A 23276-nucleotide genomic window follows, 5' to 3' on the forward strand; every position below is an offset into this window, starting at 1 on the left:
GCCGGGGACTGTTTTGAAAGTCATTATTTGTGAAATTGTTAATTTTGCATTTTTGTCTTTTTTTTCTATTCAATTTTAACTTAATTAATTTTTTCTGTGTTGCTAAAGGTGTTTATGAGTATTGATATTGATTTACTCCTCGTAGACTCTAAAATTGAAAGGACTTTTAGACAATGGATAAGACAAGTGAACCAAAGAAGGAACGAAGAGATGAATTTCGAAAACCAAAACCAAAATCCAAGAGAAAAATTCACTTATAATACGCACAATCCAATCATTCTTGCCAATGACAGAAAATGTGCCATTCAACAATATGTCATTCCTCTATTAAACGAGCTCAATCTGAGTATTAGGAGACCCGAAATTGAGGCATAACATTTCGAGCTGAAGTCGGTCATGTTCCAAATGTTGCAAAATATGGGTCAATTTAGTGGGATTCCTACTGAAGATCCACATCTTCATCTTCGACTATTCATGGAATTGAGTGACTCATTTAAACTAGTCGGGGTGACTGAGGACACCTTGAGACTGAGATTATTTCCATACTCCTTAAAGGATAGAGCACGAACGTGGTTGAACTCCTTACCGTCCAGTTCTATAACTACATGGCAATAGTTGCTTGAACGTTTCTTAATATCTTTAACCGCTAAGATCCAAAATGAAATCACTTCATTTCAGCAACTTGATAAAGAATCTTTATATGAGGAATGGGAGCGGTTCAAAGAGTTATTACGAAAGTGCCCTCATCACGACATTCATTATTGTGTTCAAATGGAGACTTTCTATATTGGTCTCAATATTCATACTAGAATGATGGTGGATGCTTCGACAAATGAAGCCCTTATTTTTAAGTCTTATAACGGTGCTTACGAGATTATTGAAAGAACTGCTAACAATAACTATCAGTGGCCAGCCAACAGAGCAGCCTCTGAAAGATGAGTAGTAGGAGTACATGAAGCGGACACACTTACTTCTTTGGTAGCCCAGGTATCCTCTATGTCTTCTATGCTTAAGAACATAACTATTAATGGTTTCAATGGTAATCTAATAGGTCAGCAACTGAACCAGTTCGAGGATATTTCTTGTGAATACAGTGAAGATGGCCATTTCTTTGAAAATTACAGTTCTTTCGAAGGAACATTCCACTATGAAATCAACCAGCACCTATCCTTTTATCGCGGTTCGCGGGGTGAAGTCAATCTCGTATTTAGCGAGCTCAATACTCAACTTTGTTACCCTTTCTAAAGTATTTGCCTTGGATAGTACTTCTTTCATGGGCTGATTGATGACCACAACCACCAGATGGGCTTGGAAGTATGGTCGTAATTTGCGACCTGCACCACTGAAAGAATATACATTTTTCTATTTTTGAGTACATCAGTTCACCATTTTGGAGTACGTTGCTGACATAGTATACTGGGAACTGGTGGATGCCCTCCAACTTAACTAGTACCACTGCAACTTTCTCTTTTAAGGTAGTCAAGTATAGATAGAGTGTCTTTCCTACCTGATGTGATTGCAATAGTGGTGGGGAGGTGAGGTATTACTTTAGTTCCTCGAAGGCTGCTTGATACTCTTTTGTCCATGAGAAGGAGGCTTTTAAAGCTTTGAAGAATGGGAGGCACTTGTCCGCCATCCTTGAGTTAAATCTATTTACTGCTACTACTCTTCTCGTGAGACGTTGTATATCTTTTACTATTTGTGATTTCTTGGATTTTTTTCTAGGTTTACCTCTATTCCTCTTTCTGAAATCATAAAGCCTAAGAACCTGCGAGCTCACACCCTAAAAGCACACTTCTCTTGATTTAGTTTCATGCTATGAGCCCTTAGGATTGCGAAAGTCTCTAATAGGCTTCGCACATGCTCGCCCATGGATGAAATCTTTACTAACATGTCATTGACGTAAACCTTGAGACCGCGACCTATTTGGTCATTAAATATCTTATTTACCAACCTCTGATAGGTCGTGTCCACGTTTTTTAAGCCGAATGGCATAACCTGATAATAGAACAGTCCCTCTTCTGTGATGAATGTTTTTTTTCCTTATCGTTACTTTCCAATAGGATCTGTTTGTAACCCAAGAAGGCGTCCATAAGGCTCATGAATTTGTGGCCCACTAAAGTGTTGACTAATCAATTGATTGAGGGTAGGGAAAAACTATCTTTGGGGCATGCCTTGTTGACGTTGGTGAAGTTGATACACATCCTCCATTTACTGCTCACTTTCTTCACCATCACCACATTTGAGACCAAACCTGGATATTCTACCTCTCAATGAATCCTACCAATAACAACTTAGCGACCTCTTATTTTACTGATCCTACCACTTGAGGCACGAACTTTCTTCTCTTTTGTTTTACTGGCTTCGCCTCTAAGAGGACGTTTAGTTTGTACATTATCACTTGGGGGTCCACGTCTGACATGTCTGTTGTGGACCAAGAAAAAATTTCCACATTTTTCCTCAATCATTTGACTAACATGTTCTTCTCTTCCTTTTTCAATTTTGAAGAGATTTTAATGGTTCTCTCTTCGTTGTCGCAAAATAGCTGTAGAGTTTTAGTATACTTTACGGCTTCGGGTTTTTTGCTCCTGTGCTCGTCTCTTATCTTTAGACAATCCAAATCCAGAGCCTGACTTGCTAACTTAGCTTTTTGTGAACTTTACCCTTCATCCACAGGTTTTCTCACTTACTTGATAGATAACATGTGACACTGCCTCATAGTGCGTTGGTCAGATCGTAAAAATCCAACCCCAACCTTTGTTGGGAACTTAATTTTTATACAGAATGTTACGACCACCATCCTCAGCATCATCATTATTAGCCTTCCGAAGATGGCCTTGTATGGCATCGGGTGGTCCACCACATAGAACTAGACATACTTTTGGTAGTGTGTTCGTTGTCCCCAAGGTGACTGGCAAGGTGATTGAGCCTTTCACCTCAACTGGGTGGTTCGCAAAATCGTACAACGGACTAGGTCTAGACCATGCTTGCTTTTTTAATCCCATTCTCTAGTACAGTTCCCAAGATAACAGTTCCACTGTACTTTCACTATAAATAAGTATTCTTTTGACCTCGAAATCGATGACTATTGCTGAGACCGCCATTGGGTCATTTCCCTCTTCGTCGCGGACCAACTTTTCATCGTCGCCACCAAACTCAATACTCTATTTCTCCTATCGACACTGCCTCTTGGGAACACTAACTGACATCACACTCCTTAAATGTGCCCTTCATTTTGTGTTGGAACTTGCCCATTTGTCATCTATTCCTACGATCACATGAATGGTGCCTCGAACCTTTTGCTTGCCTTTGGGATCACTATATGAGCTCTGAACTTACTGCGAACAACTCTGATTCACGTATTCTATGAGCTCGCCATTTTGGACTGCCTCATATCATCGTGGAAGGCATATCAATCCATCGAGTTAACCTTTCTCCCTATGCTCCTTATCGGGGGTGGCTTAGGCAAGTTACCGATGCTCCTAACCTGGCTAAAGATGTAAGTTCGTGTAGCATTCAGTGGGGTATAAGACTCAAACCTTCCCTAGGGGGAATATCTTCTAGCGTGCTCTTATTGGGGTCTCTAGGAGGCTTTGAAGGTATCACTCTAGGTTTGGCTTCTTTGTGGCCTACCATTTTTCACTCACAATGATTGGTTAGGAGGTCCTTGTTGACCGCGAGGTCCCGCCCTACTCTGAAATTGTTTGTCATCCCCCTAAAGTGTGAGACGTGATGCTCTTTTGAAATCTTCTGCTTCTACGAACTTATGAGCTCACTCATAGAGATCAGTTAGACTTTGCGGTCTGTAACCTGTAAAGGAATAGTGCACATGGTCGTTTTGCACTCCCATAATAAAGGTATTTATGGCCCACTGGTTCTCTAATTTTTTGTGTTTAGGGTCGGCATATGGAATCTTTTTATGTAATTCTGAAGGGACTCGCGCTCCCTCTACTTTATCGACATCAAGCCTATAGGAGTGTTCATGATTGCCCTTTGGGCCCTGAATCTGCGTAAGAACATTTAACCCAACTGTGAGAAGTTTTAGATTGAACCTTGTGGAAGGGAGAGGTACAAATCCTTGGCGCTTCCTTTGAGTGTTGTGGAAAAAGCTTTACACTTCGCTACGTCCGATGCTCCCAACATGTTTATATAGTCGTTGTACTGCATCAGGTGAGCTCACGGGTCTCTTCTTCCCACAAACATGTCTTTTGGGACCTTGAAGTCGTGTGGTAAGCTTATCCATCTCAGGGTGTAACGCCCGCACATATCTCCTCAGTTTATCCATCTCACACTACCATTCCTTCACTAGTGCTTCGTTTTGTGTGTTTACATTGCCCTGGGAACCGAAGCTGTCAACGTGCACCTTCCTTCGCAACTCTTCGTTCTATTTCAACAACTCCTATTGGACGTCTTGTTGCTCCACAAATCGTGCCTTCTGAGTGGCCATTTGTTCCCTCATGGACTTCATTTGCTCTTGGATGGCCAGGAACTACTGCGGGGGTACCTCTTGCTTGAGAGGAAGTGGCAGCCCCTGGTTGGTAGAGAGGTTAAAATCCAAAGGAACGGAAGCTCCCTGATAAACTACATTGCAAAATTTTTCCGGTTTGTCGATGAACCATCTAACAGAAAAATTTGTTTCGTCGTTCTAGGTACCTGAGCCCGACGCTCCAGCCTATCCTGATGGTGAGTTGATAGGGGAATTCTCACTCGGGTGAGCCATTTGTGTCCAAAAATGAAGAAACTTAACAAAACTTGAAAAAAAACTGACGATTAGAAGTTCGTCCACACTTACCGAACCAATTGTTGAATAATATTTTTCTTATGTCTTTTTGATAGGATTGTCAGAGTATTTATACATGTAGTTATAAGTACTATTATAGCTCATAACAGGGCCCCACTACTTTATCTTGATTCTATTACCTCCGGTACTGACATTCTCTATCCCTAGTACTGACATTCTTTGTGAATTCCAGGCTTGCTGGACACATGTCTACGAAGCATATGGTCCTTTATGTTCCTAGGACTGATATGCTGAGCGAGCCTCGTACCTGTTGGGCACATGTCTGAGTGGCCTGTAGGGCACGCGGTCCTTTCTGCGCACTCCTTGGGCGCGTGCGAACTGAGGTCGTGGCCTTCCCTAGATTCCTGTAAGTCGTGCTCGCTGACCCTTTCCTACAAGCCATGTCCGCGAGCTACATCTGCGAACCTGTCTTGCTGTCCTCTCGTGATTTGCCTTATGCTTAGTCTCTGAGTAGGGTCTGTTTGGGTCGCAGGTCGAAAACTCAAATCCTTTTTAGGGCTCGAGTTGGTGGCTACTGATTTATAACATATTTACATTTCAATAATTGTTACAAAATAAAAGTTTCACATTTTTTATAACTGAGATACATAATAGTAATTTTTAAGGACTTGTTGAAGATCTTAGGTTTGATGAAATAAATAAATAAATAATTGTTATGGCTTATGTAAAGTGGGGAGTGAGAAATTCTTTATCACTGTCAATGGAAACGCCATTTCAGTTTCAAGTTATTTGTTCAACTTCTTAAGCTTATTCCTATACTTATCATAGTAATTAGATATTTTAAAAGATTAAAATTTGTTGTTAGTTTATGTATATTAATAAAATTTGAAATTTAGTTTTTATATTTAAAAATTTAAAAATTAAGTCCTATTGCTTCTTTTGTTTAAAAAATTTAGTCTAATCATTGAAATCATAAGTATTTCTCAATTTAACATGTTGATTAGGTTGCTTTCATATGATTTATAGAAATAAACATGCTAAGTTGATAAATTTTAATAGAAACTGCCAATGACAATAATGATTGGATTAGGATTTTTAAATAGAAAAAGTAGGAGGATTAAATTTTTATCTTTTAAAGTACAAGGACTAAATCTCAAATTCTATAAAGTACAGAGACTAACAACATATTTTAACCCTTTTTAAAGGTTTCGTTCAATATGTGTAAGACATTGTTTGGCTTATCTAAAATATTGGAGGATTATTTTCATTTCAAAACTTAAATCAGTGTATGTAAAACAAAGTTTTTTTCCCCTTATTTCCTTTTTATAAAAAAATAGTTTTTTTATCGTCTTTCATTAAAAATTTATTTTTATACATTTTTCTATAAAATGTATATTTATTGAAAACTTAATATATCATCTAAATTTTATAACTTTATTAAATCTTAGCCTTAAATAATAGCTTTCAAAGTTATTATATAACATTATTAAGCATAAATTTTTTAATAGAATTAATCTGTTCATTAAATTAAAATAAGAATGACTTTTTTAATTTATTACACAATATTTTAAAATATGGTATGTTAAATTCAAGTTTGTTTGTTATGATTTTTTATATAATTTTTAAATAAAATTTATTTTCATGGATTTAAAAAATATTAATGATATTTAAATACAAATATAATAAATCATTGTGAAATTTATTTAATTTAGTTAATATATTCAATTGCATGGGTAAGAAAACTGGTTAGTTTTTTAAATTGGATAGTATCTAATGATAATATATTAAATTTATTTAAAATTTTTTATAAAAATATAATTAAATTAATCATCATTATATTTAATCGATAAAAAATTAAATTTAAATTCAATATATAAATAAATTTAACAATTATATAATTATATATATAAGCACTAGTTTTAAAAATTTTTGAACCGACAGAAATACCTTTTATTTTCAACCATACTAAATTTAGAATTATTAGTTAAAAAATTGTGTTAAATTTAAAATAGTGTTACCAGTTAAAATCGTTGTGCTAATTTTAAAGTAGAGTTATTACTTAAATAGAACTCTAAATATAAAATATAGGGAAAAAATTTTTATAATTATAATTATAATTTAATTTACAATTGTTAGTTAAAAAAGTTGAGCTAAATTATGAAAATTATAATTACAATTTAATTCAAAACTATTAGTTAAAATAGTTGGACACTCTAAATATATTAATATAGTAATTAAAATTTAAGTTTAAATTTATAAATAGCCTCCAGTAATTAAGAATATTTAATAAATAACATTTGAAAAATTATTAGTATTAATAAGTTAAAATTATATAAAAAAAAATCTAGCTTTAAAATTTAAGAGTCTTTTGAAGAAGCTAAATAATTATTACCTCATGCACTTTATTGATTATAATTTTATTCATGGATTATTAAATGTTGAAAAATTTCTTGTAACAAATTTTATAAAAATCTGTTTAAAAATTTAGAATTTAATGACTTAAATGTAACTTAAAAAATTTATTTTAATTAAATAAATTATTTTTATTTTATTAACATATTTAAATAGAAAAAGATTATCAATTTGAATTAAATTTTCATATTAAAATTTATTAAATTTAAATTAGATTAATATATGTGAACTCTATTTTTTTCCGAATATGTGAAATATATTTTAAAATGTTAATTAATTTATATTTAAATAAAATCATGAATTTACATATTTAGATAATAAAACCTTGTTAATTTTAAAGGATATCAAATGTCAAGAAAAATAATAATAAAAGAACATCTCCCATTGTTTTATTGAAAAGTTACATGTGGTCATTCAATCGGCAAGAACAACTTAATTCTTATTTACGATAGGGGTGAGCAAAACTCGATTCGACTCGAAAAAATCGAAAAAAAATTTTAAAATTTCGAGTTAAACGAATCGAGTTACTCGAGTTAATCGAGTTATTCGAATCAACTCGATTTTTTTTTCGAATTTCGAGTTCGAATCGAGTTGAGTTTTCAAATTCAAATAACTCGAAACTATAATATTTTACATTTTTACCCCAAACATTTTTACTTTTCCCTCAAAACTTTTACTCCTTCCCACTTTCCCCCCAAAACTTTTACTCCCCTCCCCTCCCAACCCCCCAATCTACCCAAAATCCATTTCCCACCAAAATTTGACTCTCCCATTTATTTTTTCTCAAAATTTTACTCCCAAAAACCCTCAAAACCTTTTATTTTCCCCCAAAATTTTTACTCCCTCCCACTTTTCCCCTAAAACTTTTATTCCCTTCTCATCCCACCTCCCATCTATCCCAAACCCTCCCCCCTCCAATTTTTTTTTAATATTTTTCCTCCAAAATTTTACACCCCGTATTTACTTTCTCTCAAACTTTTATTCTCCAAAACTTTTTATTTTTCCTCTAAAATTTTACTTCTCACCCTTTACTCTCAAATAAAAAATCAAAATTATCCAAAAAAAATCACTAAACATAAATAGTAATAATTTTATTTATATCTACTATTTATGTTATTAAATTAAATTTCACATTTTATATTATTTATATTATCGAATTGTTTAGTCATATTGAATATTTATATTAAAATTGAATTATTAATTATGCCATAAAATATTCGTGTTAAAATTTTATATTGGTATCAATTTCACATTTTATTTTTAAAATAACTTTTATTAAAAAATCATATTTTTACATTTAATATATTTTTTAATTCTAAAATACATAGTGGCAAGAATCTGAAGATAATTGAAACAACTAAGCAAGCAAAGAAGCTAACCAGTATATAAAAAATTAATAAATAAATTATGAAGTGATGAAAGTAAATAAAAAATTTGATTAAGGTGGACAAGTTTTATTACGATGGGTGACAATGGTTACAAGGACCCAAAATTATTTTTTAAATTTTAACTCGAACAAATATATTCGATTCGATTCGATTCGAATTCCATCTCACTCGACTCGATTCGAGAAAACTTCAAATAAAGTTAAGATGATAAAATGAGATTCGAAAACTCGATTAACTCGAAAATTTCCGATTCGATTCGATCGAATGCTCACCCCTAATTTACGAGTTATAATATCTTTGTAACAATGAAGAAAGAGGAAAATGCAATGAATAATCAATCATTATTCCTTTTTCCAAAAGAGGAAAACGTCAAGAGGCTTTCACCGTGTTCCAAAAGTTGAAACCCATTATTCCTTTTTCCATTTATGATCTCCAAAAAAATTACTCCAAAACTAAAAACATTAGATTTGATTGAAAAAAGTCATTCCATAACATAATCAACCACCATATATCCACTATTTTAATTCATAAGAAACGATGAAGAAAAATTAAAACAAAATTAGATAATCATATAAAACTTTAAAAACCCCAAACAAATTTTTAACTGCTAACCATGAAACATACTAGATCCATTACTTACATGGGATCCTTCTAACTTACATTATATTTATGTAGATTACATATTTCTTGGGAAGTTGAAATTGGCAACAACTAATACTAAAAAAAATGTCAAACTATAAATGAGTTTTTGGGGAAGAGTCTATACACTTACTATGTTACAACTATTCTATTTGTATTTGCTTGATTTTTATCTCTACCAAAAATTTTGGCCATACCGAAGTCTGAAATTTTTGAATTCATTTCATTGATCAAGTAAAATATTACTTGCTTTAAGATCCTTGTGGATAATTCTAAGACGATAATCTTCATGTAGATACATGATTCCTCAGGCAATTCATTTTATAATGCTAAATCATTTTTGCCAAGTTAATTGCATAGCCAAGCTTGAATTTGATAAATGCCCAAAAAAGGGAGAAAAAGAAACAACTAATCACACATTCAAATTCTTTTATGTACAAGATAATGATGCCATTTAAAGGTTCAAGTATCAAACCGAACAACAACACGTCAAGGCTTCTGTTGGGCATGAATTCATATACGAGCAACATTTCATTTTTCTCTAAGCAACATCCTAAGAGCCTCACAAGATTTCTGTGCTGTAATTTGGCAATTAAAAATAACCTCATTCTTGAACTTAAGAAGCCCTTGATCGGAAGTTATTGAAAACCTTTTAACTGCAATTTCTTTTCCATTCGTTAGTGTGCCCTAGAAATTAACAAAATAACATACATAGTTGTTCACTGTGTAATAAAAAATCCTAATCATAACTACCTTGTACACAAGGCCAAATCCACCTTATCCGAGCTTATTTTCATCACAAAAGTTATTCGTCGTTGCTTGTAAAATATCCAAATGAATAGAAGGAAAGTCCAGAGATCTTCCCACGTTTTCTAGATTAAAATCTCCGCTCAAGTTCTTATGAGGAACGCTTCCTGGTACCAAGTCAAGTAATTGAACTTCTTGGGTATCTTCTTTATCCTCTGTAACAAAAAATAATGTGATTGGCATAAGATTATAGCAAAATTTTGTAAATGGAGGTATTATCTAATAGTGGATTACCTTGAATGTTTATCCTTTTCCAGAGGAAGAAATAGCAAGCAGAAAATAGAGCTAGTCCAAGAGCCGCTAATAAACTTGGAACCCAGATTGATTTATTTAGTTTCTTTCCATCTGATTTTTATTTTATCCATGATAAAAGAGATTGTATCAAAATCTTGGAAACTATTAATACAAATTCAGATTGACATCAGTTTACTCATTGGAATATCAATATAGCAAATGCGTGTTTACCTTTTGTTATAATAAAAGGAGTACCAGGTGCGAGTGGTAGAGATAAAGATGGAGTAGTAGTAGCTAGATTTGGTACATAGAAACCATGCAAATCCTAACCCAACCAATAGTTGGGGTTTTGAATACGAGCTCCTTGCTTTTGATGGCAGCATACTTTATAGAAACTCACCAATTCCCTTAGGCATGAATCATAATCATTGTGTGCTAATTTTGGATTGCACTGCGTTAATGCATATATAGTTGTAGATGCTGTAAAAGTTACTTTCCCGGTTGCGTACTTGAGAGTAGAAGAGCTGTTGGAAGCCTTTGTCACCACACTTTCCATCAAACTCTCCCAAACTGTATCAAATTGTGGTAAGTTGGAGGTGATATTGCGGTTGTTATGGACAAAAGTAGTAGGGTATAACTCCAGCATTTTGAAAAAGTGGCGATTTGCATAATGCAGAATACATGGGGGGTCACTTGACCATGAAATCTCTTCTTTTTGGTTGGGACACCTAGCTCTCAGATCATCAACTGCGAACTTGACACAACTATGAAAAACATATGAAGTTAAGTCTCCTCTGCATAGCCCAAGAACGTAGGCTTTGTTGGAGCCTTGGCCAACAGTGATAGTAAAGAAACCACCATGTTCAGACACATTATTTGGGAGAGAATGGAGAATAAAGTATAGGTTTTTGGCATATGTAGTATTAGTAGTGAAATTACTAGAGCCAACATAGCAACTGAAGCTTTGATCAAAGGATACACTCATGCTTGCAATCAAATGGGTGAGAAGGCAAACCAGAATATTAACCCACATCACTAAATTTCTAAATTTCTCAGCTTATATTTTTTTCTTTCTTTTTCCATCTTTATTTTTGTTGAAGTTAGCCTCCATGCAGTAGTAAAGATGGCCATACAGGTCACATGCAGGTAACAGCTAAAGTCCAATGATGCTGTCCATTTTTGAATTCACTTTGTTACTTTAAGTGATTCATTTTGTATTCTAGTTCATTTTGAACTAAGTTTATTTCATGATTGATGTAATTTGACGTTGATATAGCTGTTAACCAACTTTGTTTATGTGTGTAAGTTTAATATTTCAAGTTTTAATGTATTAGTTGTAGTAGGTAATGTTTAGGTGGACTTACTTTGATTTTGACAAGAAAAATGCTTGATTTATGTATTGCCTTCATGCCATTGTTAATGTTAATGAAAAATTTATTCCTTTTATTCATATGCTCCATCGATCTTTGCTTTCTATTTTCAAGTTCAAATTCTGCTTGATTGTTGGGCAAGTATTGAGCCTTGCTACACAAGCCAGAGCTGAACTAGCTTCTTCCTTGTTCATAACACCAAAAATTGGTATCTAGAGCCTTTGTCTTAGTGGAGTTGTTGCACTTGACCTATAACTCGAATGGCTTCTTTAGGATTTTCTCCAACAGCCCCACCAGTCTTTAATGGAGAAGGCTTTCATATATGGGTTGTTAAGATGAGGACTTACCTATAGACCTCTGATCTGTGGGAAGTTGTAAACACTGATGCTAAGCCAGCACCACTTAGGGCCAATCCCACAGTGGCTCAAATCAGACAACATGCTGATGAGAGGACCAAGAGGCACAAAGCCATGTCTTACATTCAGAATTATGTGTCAGATGTCATCTTCATTAGAATCATGGCTTGTGAGACACCAAAGTAAGCTTGGGACAAGCTCAAAGGAGAGTTCCAAGGCACAAAGAGGACAAGGCAGCAGCAACTATTGAATCTGAGAAGAGATTTCAAAATTTTGAAGATGAAAGAAGAAGAAATAGTGAAGTTGTATTCAGATAGGATCATAGCTGTGGTGAACAGTATAAGGTTGCTAGGAAAACAGTTCAATGAAGAAAGAATCGTGGAGAAGGTGCTCTCAACATTGCCTGAAAGATATGAGGCAAAAGTTTCATCTCTTGAGGATTCAAGAGACCTAGCAAGCATCTCCCTAACTGAGTTAATCAATGCTCTTTATGCTCAGGAGCAAAGGAGAGCTAGTAGGATGGAGGAGCACCAAGAAGGTGCTTTTCAAGCCAAGGCCAAAGCTGCCTCGAGCACCATTGCCTACAAAGGCAAAAAGACTTGGAATAACAGGCCTAAGCCTGACGTTGCAAGAATAGGGGACCAATCCTGCAGGCACTGTAAAAGGCCTGGTCATCCAGAAGAGAAATGCTGGTTTAAACTAGATGCACAATGCCAACATTGCAGGAAGATGGGGCATGTTGAAAGGGTTTGCAAATATAATGGCAGACCAAGGCAGAATCAAGTACAACATAAGATTGAAGCTCGAGTGGCTGAGGAAAGTAGTGATCATGAGGAGCAAGTCTTTGGTGTGTCATGCTCAGCTGGTTAGAAGAAGGGCTCAAAAGGTTGGCTATTGAATAGTGGTTGCACTAACCACATGTCACTAGATGCAACCATTTTCAAAACTTTGGATAGAAGCTGCAAAACCAAAGTGAAAGTTGGCAATGGTCAGTTTATAAAGGCTGAAGGAAAAGGGGATGTGTTGATATGCACTCCTACAGGTGGACAGGTCATTTCAAATGTGTTGTTGGTGCCTAAGATTGATAGAAACCTTCTCACCATTGTTTAATTACTTGAGAAAGGTTATTCAGTTGTGTTCAAGGGCAATGAGGGCCAAATTGCTGATCCAAATGCTTTGAAGTCAACTGGCCAAGTGACTTACACTCAGCCTGTATTGCCTCTACTGAAGATTCGAAGCTTTGGAACAAAAGGCTAGGTCATGCCTACTTCAGATCGATGGCTCAAATGGTTAGTGAAGATTTAGTTGAAAACTTCACCAACTCTATTGAAAAAGATGAGGTTTGTGAGGTTTGTCAACTTGGAAAATAGGTTAGATTGCCATTTCCTACCAACAAAGCTTGGAGAGCCTCAGAGAGATTGTAGCTCGTGCATACTAATGTGTGTGGCCCCATGAAGATTGAATCACTCAATGGGAACAGTTACTTCTTTTTTTCATTGATGACTGTACCAGATATTGCTGGATGTTCTTCTTGAAATGCAAATCTGAGGTAGCTCAAGTGTTCTTGAAGTTTAAAGCAGCTGTTGAAACTGAAGCAGGCCGTAAGCTAAAGACCATAAATTCAGACAATGGGACTGAGTACAGCTTAGCTCAGTTTCAAGCTCACTATGATGATGCAGGCGTTAAACATCACCTGACGAATTTCTATACACCTCAGCAGAATAGGGTTAGTGAAAGAAAAAATAGGAGTTTGATGGATATGGCCAGGTGCCTTCTGTTTGAGAAGAATTTGCCCAATACCATGTGGGATGAAGTAGTTAACACTGTTGTTTACACTCAGAACAAGCTACCAACTAAGGCATTGGACCATAAGACTCTATTTGAGGCCTGGTTCAGGTTTAAGCCATCATTGGCTCATATAAAAGTCTTTGGCTACCTGTGTTCTGCTCATACACCAGCTGTGAAGAGGGACAAACTGTCCAAGAATGCTCTGCTTGGCATTTTTGTAGGCTACAGCATGGTCAAGAAAGGGTATAGGATCTTAGATCCTTCAACAAACAAGATCCAAGTAAGCAGAGATGTAGTCTTCGATGAAAAAGAATGCTGGAACTGGGAAAGAAATGAGCCAGAGGATTTTTCTGAAGAGCTGATGGCTGATCAGGTTGAATTTGATCAAATTGGTCCTGAAATAGACATAGATGATGTGTCAGTTAGAGGCACTAGACCCTTAGCTGATATTTATAAGAAAGTAAAAGTTGCCATAGTGGAACCAAGTAGTTTTGAAGAAGCTGAAGCTCATGAAGGGTGGAAGCAAGCCATGGTTGATGAAATCAAGATGATTCAAAAGAATTAGACATAGGAGCTAGTTGAAAGGCCTGCCAACAGAAAGATCATTGGTGTGAAATGGGTCTATCGAGTCAAGCAAAATGCAGATGGTAGTTTCAACAAGTTAAAAGCTAGGCTAGTTGTCAAGGGCTTTAGTCAAAGATATGGTCTGGACTACATGGAAACATTTGCACTAGTAGCCAGACTTGACACAATCAGATTGCTGGTTGCTTTAGTTTCTCAAAAATAATGGATAATTCACCAGTTAGATGTGAAATCTGCATTTCTCAATGGCATTCTTAAAGAGGAGATCTACATTGACCAGCCTCAAGGTTTTGTTGTGTCTGGTAAAGAACACATGGTGTACAGGCTTAAAAAGGCCTTGTATAGCCTGAAACAGGCTCCTAGAGCCTGGTATGCCAAAATTGATAGCTATTTGGTCAGTCTGGGATTCAATAGGAGCACCAGTGAGCCAACACTGTATGTCAAGAAGGATAAAGTTGAAACACAATTCATTGTGTCTCTCTATGTGGATGACCTTTTAGTGACAGGAGAAGATCAAGACATGTTGACTGATTTCAAAGCCAAAATGAAGAACATGTTTGATATGTCTAACTTAGGGAGAATGAGTTACTTCCTTGGAATGGATGTGATGCAAACCAGAAATGGAATTTTTCTTAGTCAAAAAGCCTTTGCTATGAAGATTTTAAGAAAGTTCTCTATGCAGAACTATAAGCCAACAAGCACACCTATGGTTGTTGGTATGAAGCTATCGAGCCAAGGAAACCATGATCCTGTTTGTGAATCTATCTACAAGAGCCTAGTTGTGAATCTATGAGTCTACTATTGCAGTTGCAAAGAATCCTATTTTCCATGGTAGAACGAAGCATTTCAGCATCAAGCTACATGTGGTAAAGGAAATGGAACAAGCTCGAGAGGTAGAGTTGATGCATTGCAATTTAGAAGAACAGGTTGTTGATATCTTCACAAAGGCCCTTGTTGTGTCAAGGTTCACCAATTTAAGAAACCAAATGGGAGTTAGTAGGATGGAAGCTAAGGAAGAGTGTTGAAGTTAGCCTCTATGTAGTAGAAAGGTGGCCATGCAGGTCACATGCAGGTAGCAGCTAAAGTCCAATGATTCTGTCCATTTTTGAATTCACTTTGTTACTTTAAGTGATTCATTTTGTATTCTAGTTCATTTTAAACTAAGTTTATTTCATGATTGATGTAATTTGATGTTGATATAGCTATTAACCAGCTTTGTTTATGTGTGTAAGTTTAATATTTCAAGTTTTAATGTATTAGTTGTAGTAGGTAATGTTTAGGTGGACTTACTTTGATTTTGACAAGCAAAATGCTTGGTTTATGTATTTGCTTCATGCCATTGTTAATGTTAATGAAAAATTCATTCCTTTTATTCATATGCTCCATCGATCTTTGCTTTCCTTTTTCTGTTCTGTTTTCAAGTTCAAATTCTGCTTGATTGATCAGTAAGTATTGAGCCTTACTACACAAGCCAGAGCTGAACCAGCTTCTTCCTTGTTCATAACACCAACAATTTTAAGCAGAGAACAGAAGAGACCCTCGAGGTTTCCACGTGGAATTTGGACACCAACTCACCTCTCTCTTCACTTATTTTGTATACTTTTTGACTTGTCTAAGTCATAGTTATAAAACAAATTTTCAAATGAATAAATTCATTCTAAATGAAAATGAGACTTCTGATTGAATTAATTTCATTTAATTATACTATTATGGAATCACTTTTCCACCATTCCCATTTTCTTTTAAAGTTTCTTAGGGTTCTTTAAACTTTCTACCTTTAGATCCATTTGCCATTAATTAGTCTTCTTGAGTTGATTAGTACAGCATATTGTTTTAAGAATCAGAACCTACCCTTGTTATGGAAAACATTGATAATTTGACGTAGAACCATAAGTGAATAACGATTTAATGCTCTGGTCCCCATTGAAACATAATTTTTGACTCTAACATTTGAGAGGAGACGTGTACTCACAATGTTCCCACAATTCTGTTTGTATCAGTATGAGTCTAATCCAAACTGAACAACTTTGCCATTCCAAAATCTAAAATTTTATGATTCCTCTCCGTGGTTTAATAGAATATTATTAGCTTTTAAGTCTCTATGAATAATTCATAGTTGAGAATCTTCGTGAAGATAGTGAATCCCTCAAACAATTCCCACTATGATTTTGTTTATAAGTTCCTAGTTCAATAGAAGATGCTTGGTTGGATCTGCAAATTTACAAAAATCAAATAACTCACTTTATGGTAACATAATGCTAACTATTAGGAGAAATGAATAACAAACAGAATGACCAGCTCAGCCCATCCAATTATCATCTGAGTCCAGCTCACCAAGCTTAACAAATTCACCTTCCTTTGTCTCTTATGAAATTATTCCTTTACAAATTTTGTTATATCCCTTGTATATATTGAGTACTTAGACACCTTGTGTTACATGATTAAGATAACAATTTCCTTTTTCATCATTATTCTGTCATGGTATCAAAGTGATTTTCTTTTCATTTTTGAACATGGATTCTGGTTCTACAAATTCTGTGATTACGATTGCGAAGTTCTTTAATCCTATTGCGTCTACTTCTCAAAAGGTTGCAATATGTGCCTTTTATTATCAAGACCCATTGCCTTCACTCTTACATTGATGGCTTGTTTACGATTCCACCTCGAAGGTTGACCAGCGATGATGGTGTTTCCATGGAGAATCCAATGTTCATTTAATATGAGCAACAAGATTCCCCTCTCTCTGCATGGCTTCTTTCCACTGTTAGTGCCTCTTTGCACAATCAGTTAATTGGGAGTTCCTCATTTGCATTTGAGCTCTAGAAAACGCTAACTCAAATCTTTGGTACACAATATTCTACCAAGGCTATGCGTTATCACTCTCTTCAACCATAAATTCAAAAAGAATTATCTTTCCATGTCTGTCTATATGGCCAGTATTAAGCATTTTTTTGATTCTTCAGCCAGTTTCGGTCAACATGTTTCTTTGGTAGAACAATAGTCAATGATTTTTAACGGTGTTGCAACAGAGTTTGATCACATCGTATCTATCATCACTATGAGTCAGGTTCCTTTTGATTTACAAGGAATTACTACAGCCTTGTTGGATACTGAGGCCCGACAACATGCTCATTTTTCATAGATTCAAATTTTTGCAAATCTGGCTATGACTAACTGATATACCCTATTGCTTACTGCTTATACCAGTCATCCACCACCACAATTGTTTCGCTCCTATCGGGCTACTAGGTACTCTAGTGGTTGTGGTCGTGCATGATTTGGAAGGATGTTGCGACTATAATGCTAGATCTGTGGCAAAATGGGTCACATTGCTCGTAGGTGTTTTTATAGATATAACTCCACTTATGACAATGAGGTTACTAATGATTCGAGTTATCTTTCTCCTAGATTCACAACCAGTAATAGATTATGGCCTTTCCCATCTAGAACTCATTTTATCCCCACCTCTATCATACGAATAATTTTTTTAGGCCTTTCCCATCTAGAACTCATTTTATGCTCTCTACCATTTATCAACCTACTTTCCATCCATCGGTTGTCTCGAGTGCAGAAAATCCAACTACTCAGCAAGCTTCGGTTGCTTCTACCACAGCCACATCTACTGTTGTTGTTGCTCCGCTATGGTACACCAATATTGATGTTACTGCTCACATGACTAGTGATCTAGTCAAGTTCACCAACTACAACTCCTACACAGGTGAAGGTAAAGTAATTGTAGGAAATGGTAGTTACGCCTCTATTTCTTATGTTGGTGAATTCTCTATTTCTTCTGGTTCTCATAGCTTATCCATTAACTATTTGCTCTATGTACCTGACATTCATAAGAGTCTTTTTTCTGTTTCTAAGTTTACAAAAAATAATTAGGTGTTCTTGAATTTCATCCTTCATGTTGCTATGTGAAGGATCTAACGACTCACAGGGTTTTGCTCCAAGGCATTGCGTCCAATGGGTCGTACCAGTTTTTTCCCACGTTCTTTAATGAGTTTGCCTTTACTACTTTTAATAACTCGACTCCTTCCCCCTTTGTGTCCCATCCAGTGGCTGTAGATCCAATGGTTCCAGAAAGTACAGTTAAGATTACTAGATGCATCAACAACTTGGTCACCCCTTTACTGATGTGTTTAATCATGTCTTGGATGCTTGTTATATAAGTATTCCTCATACCACAATTTTGTCCCTATGTAATGCCTGTGCACTTGGGAAAAGTCATAAATTACCATTTAAGTCTACTACATCTGTTTACTTTGTACCACTTGAACTGATTGTCACTAATCTTTGGGGGCTTGCCCTTTGTTTTTCTGTTGGTTATCAATATTATATCTCATTTGTGGATGCCTTCTCACGACATACTTGGATATATTTTCTCAAATCTAATTCCGATGCCTTACAGGCCCTCCTAACCTTTAAGCAACATGTTGAGTTACAAATAGGAACTAAAATCAAACAACTTCAAAGTGATGGAGGAGGGGAATTTCACAGTTTTGAATCTCCCTAAAAAAATTTGGCATTCAGCATCATTTCTCATGCCCTCACACATCTGAAAAAAATGGCTTAGTTGAACGTCATCATCGACAAATAATAGAGACTAGCCTTATCTTACTTGTACAAGCATCATTGCCTTTCTCTTATTAGGTAGATGCTTTTACATCTGCGGTCTATCTCATGAGTCAACTGACTGCTAAGTCACTTCATGGATTATCTCCTATGGAGAAAGTATTCAATAAACAACCAGATTGTAAGTCTCTTAAAATGTTTGGTTGCCTCTGTTACCCTCTACTTAGACCCTACAACAAGCACAAACTACAATTTTGATCTTCTCTGTAATATCCTGAAAATTACTACTGTAATACCCCGAAAATTACTACAGTAAGAAAATAGGTATCCTTGATAGTAAAATAAGGAAATAAAGTGACAAAAAGGGAAATTTTGAGTTATGGCAACATTGGGAATTATATTATTACATATTAATTCAAGAAAGGATTAAATCGCAAAAGTGAGAAAAGTTTTGTTGCCCAAGAGTAAATACTTGAAATATGAGTGGTTAAAGTGTAAATATGATAAAGTTGAAGGACAAATAGTGTAAATATTTTAAGGGTGGAATAATCTAGAAACTAAGGAAAATGGATGAATTAAGACCAAATTGAAAAGGTAAAGAATTTTGAGGGACTAAATCATAATTTTACCAAATTAAGTGATGACTCAAGGATGGAATTTTTAAAGATTATAAAGGGCAAAATGGTCAATTAGAAGAGAGAGAAATCTAGAAGGCAATGATGATATTGGTGATATTTTAGATTAATTAATTAAAAAAATATTAGTTTATTAATATTTTAATTTGATTTTTAAATGATATTTTATTATTTTATTACTATTCTATTTAGTATATATATATATGGAAGGAAAGATGAAGAATCTTTATCTTCTTCCCATGCATCCAACGTATGAAGAGAAAAGAAAGAAAGAAACTTTCTTTTCTTTACAATTTGGTCCTTTCACCAAAAATTCACCATTTTCACTTAGAAATCAAAAGAATTTTCATATCCATCAAGAGAGAAAGATAACAAGGACACTATGGGGAGCTAGAATATCAAGTTAGATTCAAGAAATAGAAGCTGGAGAAGAGAGAAAATTAAGTTAAAGATTGAAATCAATAGGACAAGGTAAGAACATCAAGATTTCAATATATTTTTAAGTTTGTTATTATTTAAAAAGCATGGAAATGATGTTATGGTAGAGTTTTCTTAAATAAAGTCTTATGTTATTGATATATTAGTGAAGGGAAATAAGAGAAAGTTATGGAAAATATTATAGAGAAAATGAATAAGGAAGTTATAAACTTAGTAATCAACATCTTGCACTAAAATAGTTTTAGGCAGCAACAGTAGGCTAAATTTGAAAAATCACCATAAATTATGGAAATTGAATTAGAGGATGAAAAAAATATGGATGTAAATATTATTAAGTCTAGTTTCTCATAGAATAAAGAGTGTAATTAATGGAATTGTAAATCATGAGATATAATAAATTATGTGAGACAAGGTGAGAATGAATTTGGGTTCCCCTATTTTGACTTTGGAAAATTATAAAAAATTGGAGAAAAATAATTATTGGTTTAAATTTATATTTTTAAAATCATAAATGAGTCTATTTTCATAATAAACAAACAGAAACATCATATGAATCCTGTACGAGGAAATAATCAATATTTAGTGAAGAAGGGTCAAACTATCAGAGAGCAGAACATGGATGACTTTAAAGAATAAACTGTTCTTATTGAATAAACAAAAAATTCTTAAAATTTTATAGTAAGAATATATGTGAGTATAGTTTCAGATAAAATTAACGGATCTCAATTCGGAGTTACATAGCTCAAGATATAAATAATTTTGTGAGAATGACTCAAGTGGACAGCTTTGAATGAACAAATAAATAAATAGTGAAATTATAGATAATGTTACATATAAGCATGTTATATACATTAAGGATGTGGAATGAAGAGGAGGAGGAGGAAAATATATGATTATTAAACTAGCATGAGTTTTCATTAAAAATGGCTAATTTGCATGTTTTAGGTTAAGGGACTAAATTGAATAAAAGTAATATTTTAAGGGTAAATTTGTAAAAATTTTAAAAACTGACCAAATTGCATGAAATGAATTGTTTTATTATTTAAATTAATAAATTGAATGAAATATTAATTTATATCAAGATTGATTGTAAATTTGAGGAAAATAGAAAATTACCAAAATATACCTGAATTTTGGTATTTCTGCAATTTAGCCAGTAAGTTCGTGTAACTTGAATTATATTCTTAGATGATTGAAATATATATATTGGGTTGAGAACTTGATTTGAATTGTGAACATGAGAAATTGTGAATTGAATGAAATGGAAATAAAGGTTTGAATTACATGAGTAAATATCGGGTCTCGTAGGCCCTATTTGTTATGAATATAATATTTCGAGGACATGTTGTAAAGAATTATAAAAGCACGTTACTAATTTAAAAGTTTTAATTCAGATGAAATTTTGCAACTCAATTTAATACGTATGCAAATGTATGTCTTCTAGTAATGCCTCGTACCCTATTTCGGCGTCGAATACGAGTAATGGGTGTTACAATGTGACATCGCCAGATTCGGTCATAATGTTTAGACCGGGTTTGGGGTGTTACATTCTCCATGCACATTCTTGGGCTATGCTGCAAATTACAAAGGATACAAATGTGTTGACAAGACTGGTCGAGTTTACATTTTCGGGCTTGTCCAGTTTGATGAAGGTGTTTTTCCTTATGCTAGACTTTCTTCGGTTCCTTTAGTTACCAAATCTGATGCTTCATAATCCTTGTCTACTCTACCAGTTATTATAATGCCTTCTCATGTTGCTCCCCTTCCCTCTCTAGGAAACTGTCCAACAAGGAGGAATTAAAGCCTTGTATTGGCACAAGTAGATGGGTACGCAAAAGCAAGCTTTGGGGTATTTAATTGAAGGTTCTTACAGTTGGAAAATAATCATAAACTAGCCCAACAACTTTTCTATTGAAGTCCTCCACCCTATGGCTATTAATATCCTTGGTTTGAATTAAAAATGAGGAGACTAAGTCATCCCCTTTTCCATGAATTGTGGTCGGCATATGCGAAACAAAAGGAAGGAATTTAAATTCTATTTTTAGCAAACTCTAGCCCTTACCTTCACCTATAAATACCATAAAAAATGTCACTTCTCAAATCATCCCTCATCCCTTGTAACTCATTTCTCTTCTCTCATTATCATTTTTTCTACATTCCATTTCCCTTTTCCTTCCCCTTGCATAGCCACCCATCTCCATTTTCGTTCTTTAGCCAACAAAAGCTTTGTCAACATATTTCTTTGGCCAACCACCTTAAGAACTCCTTAGCAAAAGAAGCATCAAGCAGAACAGAGGAATGCATCAGTCAAAATAAATCTTAAAGACTGCTGAACTGAATAGAGTTTACTCTTTCCTCTTGTTATTTATTTTAATTATGTTTGCTTTGAGTTTATTGTTTTAGACATCAACTATGGTATTTTAAATCCTATTTGATAGGATGATTATGTTAATTCAATAATATTTATTTTATTCATGTTTAATATGTTTATGCCTTAGTCTATCATGTTTTCAATTAAAATCATGATGCATTTCATTCATACGTGATTGAGTGCATTCAGATTAGCTGAGCGATCCTAACCAGACAACGGCTAGTACACATAATTGAAAAGTGCAACGCTCAATTTAGATCATTAAACCCAACTAAGTTCAGGTTCATAATATCTTTAGTTAGCTCTATTATCTTGCATAATTTTTAGGTTTATGTGATTATACTGTTGCAAACATAAATGTCCCATGTGACAACGCATAAATGTTAAGAAACCCTTAGTCTAATATGATCAGTAAAATGCATATTTCACTAAGTAAAAGATTCGAGAGGACTTAATTTGGTTTCCAAACTCATGAAAGATCGAGTTGCCATGGAAGTATTTCTAAACATTGTTAAGCATGATAAAGTAAATTGAATTGATTAATATAATTATCCTAGCCCATTTAATGTTGATTGCTTTTGTTGCTAAAGTCATTCATTGATACATTTAGGTAAATTGCATCTAGATTAAAATTGCATTAAGGATCACTCTTTGCATATAGTTAATCTCATTTAGTCTAAACGTCACCATTCAAATTATTGTGTTTTTATACCAAATTGTGAATTTATAATTTTACAAATAATCGATTAACATACATAGTCCCTGTCGAGATGATAACTCATTTTTACTTATTACTCAAACAACTGTGTACACTTGCACAAAAATCCCGTTACAAGTATACACTACTTCTATCAGCTCTATTAAGCCAACCACCATTCAGGAAGCAATGGTCATTCCCTTATGGAAAGATGCTATCCATGATGAATTACAAGCCTTGATT

At 34.4% G+C, this 23276-nt stretch overlaps 1 protein-coding gene and 1 non-coding gene across 2 annotated transcripts; both read right to left on the reverse strand.

Moving 5' to 3' along the window:
* Positions 1 to 648: 648 nt before the first annotated feature.
* On the reverse strand, positions 649 to 755 carry LOC121218972 (small nucleolar RNA R71). Its single transcript, XR_005915454.1, has one exon. It is a non-coding gene; the product is annotated as a small nucleolar RNA R71 (small nucleolar RNA).
* Positions 756 to 10070: 9315 nt separating this feature from the next.
* Positions 10071 to 11206, reverse strand: LOC107943375 (cysteine-rich receptor-like protein kinase 14). The gene is made up of 2 exons (XM_041095583.1): positions 10622 to 11206; positions 10071 to 10142 (listed from the first exon to the last, which is right to left on the reverse strand). Exons 1-2 carry the CDS (start codon positions 11204 to 11206, stop codon positions 10071 to 10073), a joined length of 657 nt encoding a protein of 218 aa, XP_040951517.1.
* Positions 11207 to 23276: the final 12070 nt, after the last annotated feature.

Source organism: Gossypium hirsutum, chromosome D06 (genome assembly GCF_007990345.1).
Source record: "Gossypium hirsutum isolate 1008001.06 chromosome D06, Gossypium_hirsutum_v2.1, whole genome shotgun sequence".
Taxonomy (NCBI): domain Eukaryota; kingdom Viridiplantae; phylum Streptophyta; class Magnoliopsida; order Malvales; family Malvaceae; genus Gossypium; species Gossypium hirsutum.

Excerpts from the sequence above, each read along its gene's own strand:
- LOC107943375 (XM_041095583.1), bottom strand. The coding sequence starts at position 11,206 with ATGAGTGTATCCTTTGATCAAAGCTTCAGTTGCTATGTTGGCTCTAGT. Across the intron at positions 10,143-10,621 it reads ATTCATGCCTAAGGGAATTG|AGGATAAAGAAGATACCCAA; the intron begins GTGAGTTTCTAT and ends TTTTTGTTACAG.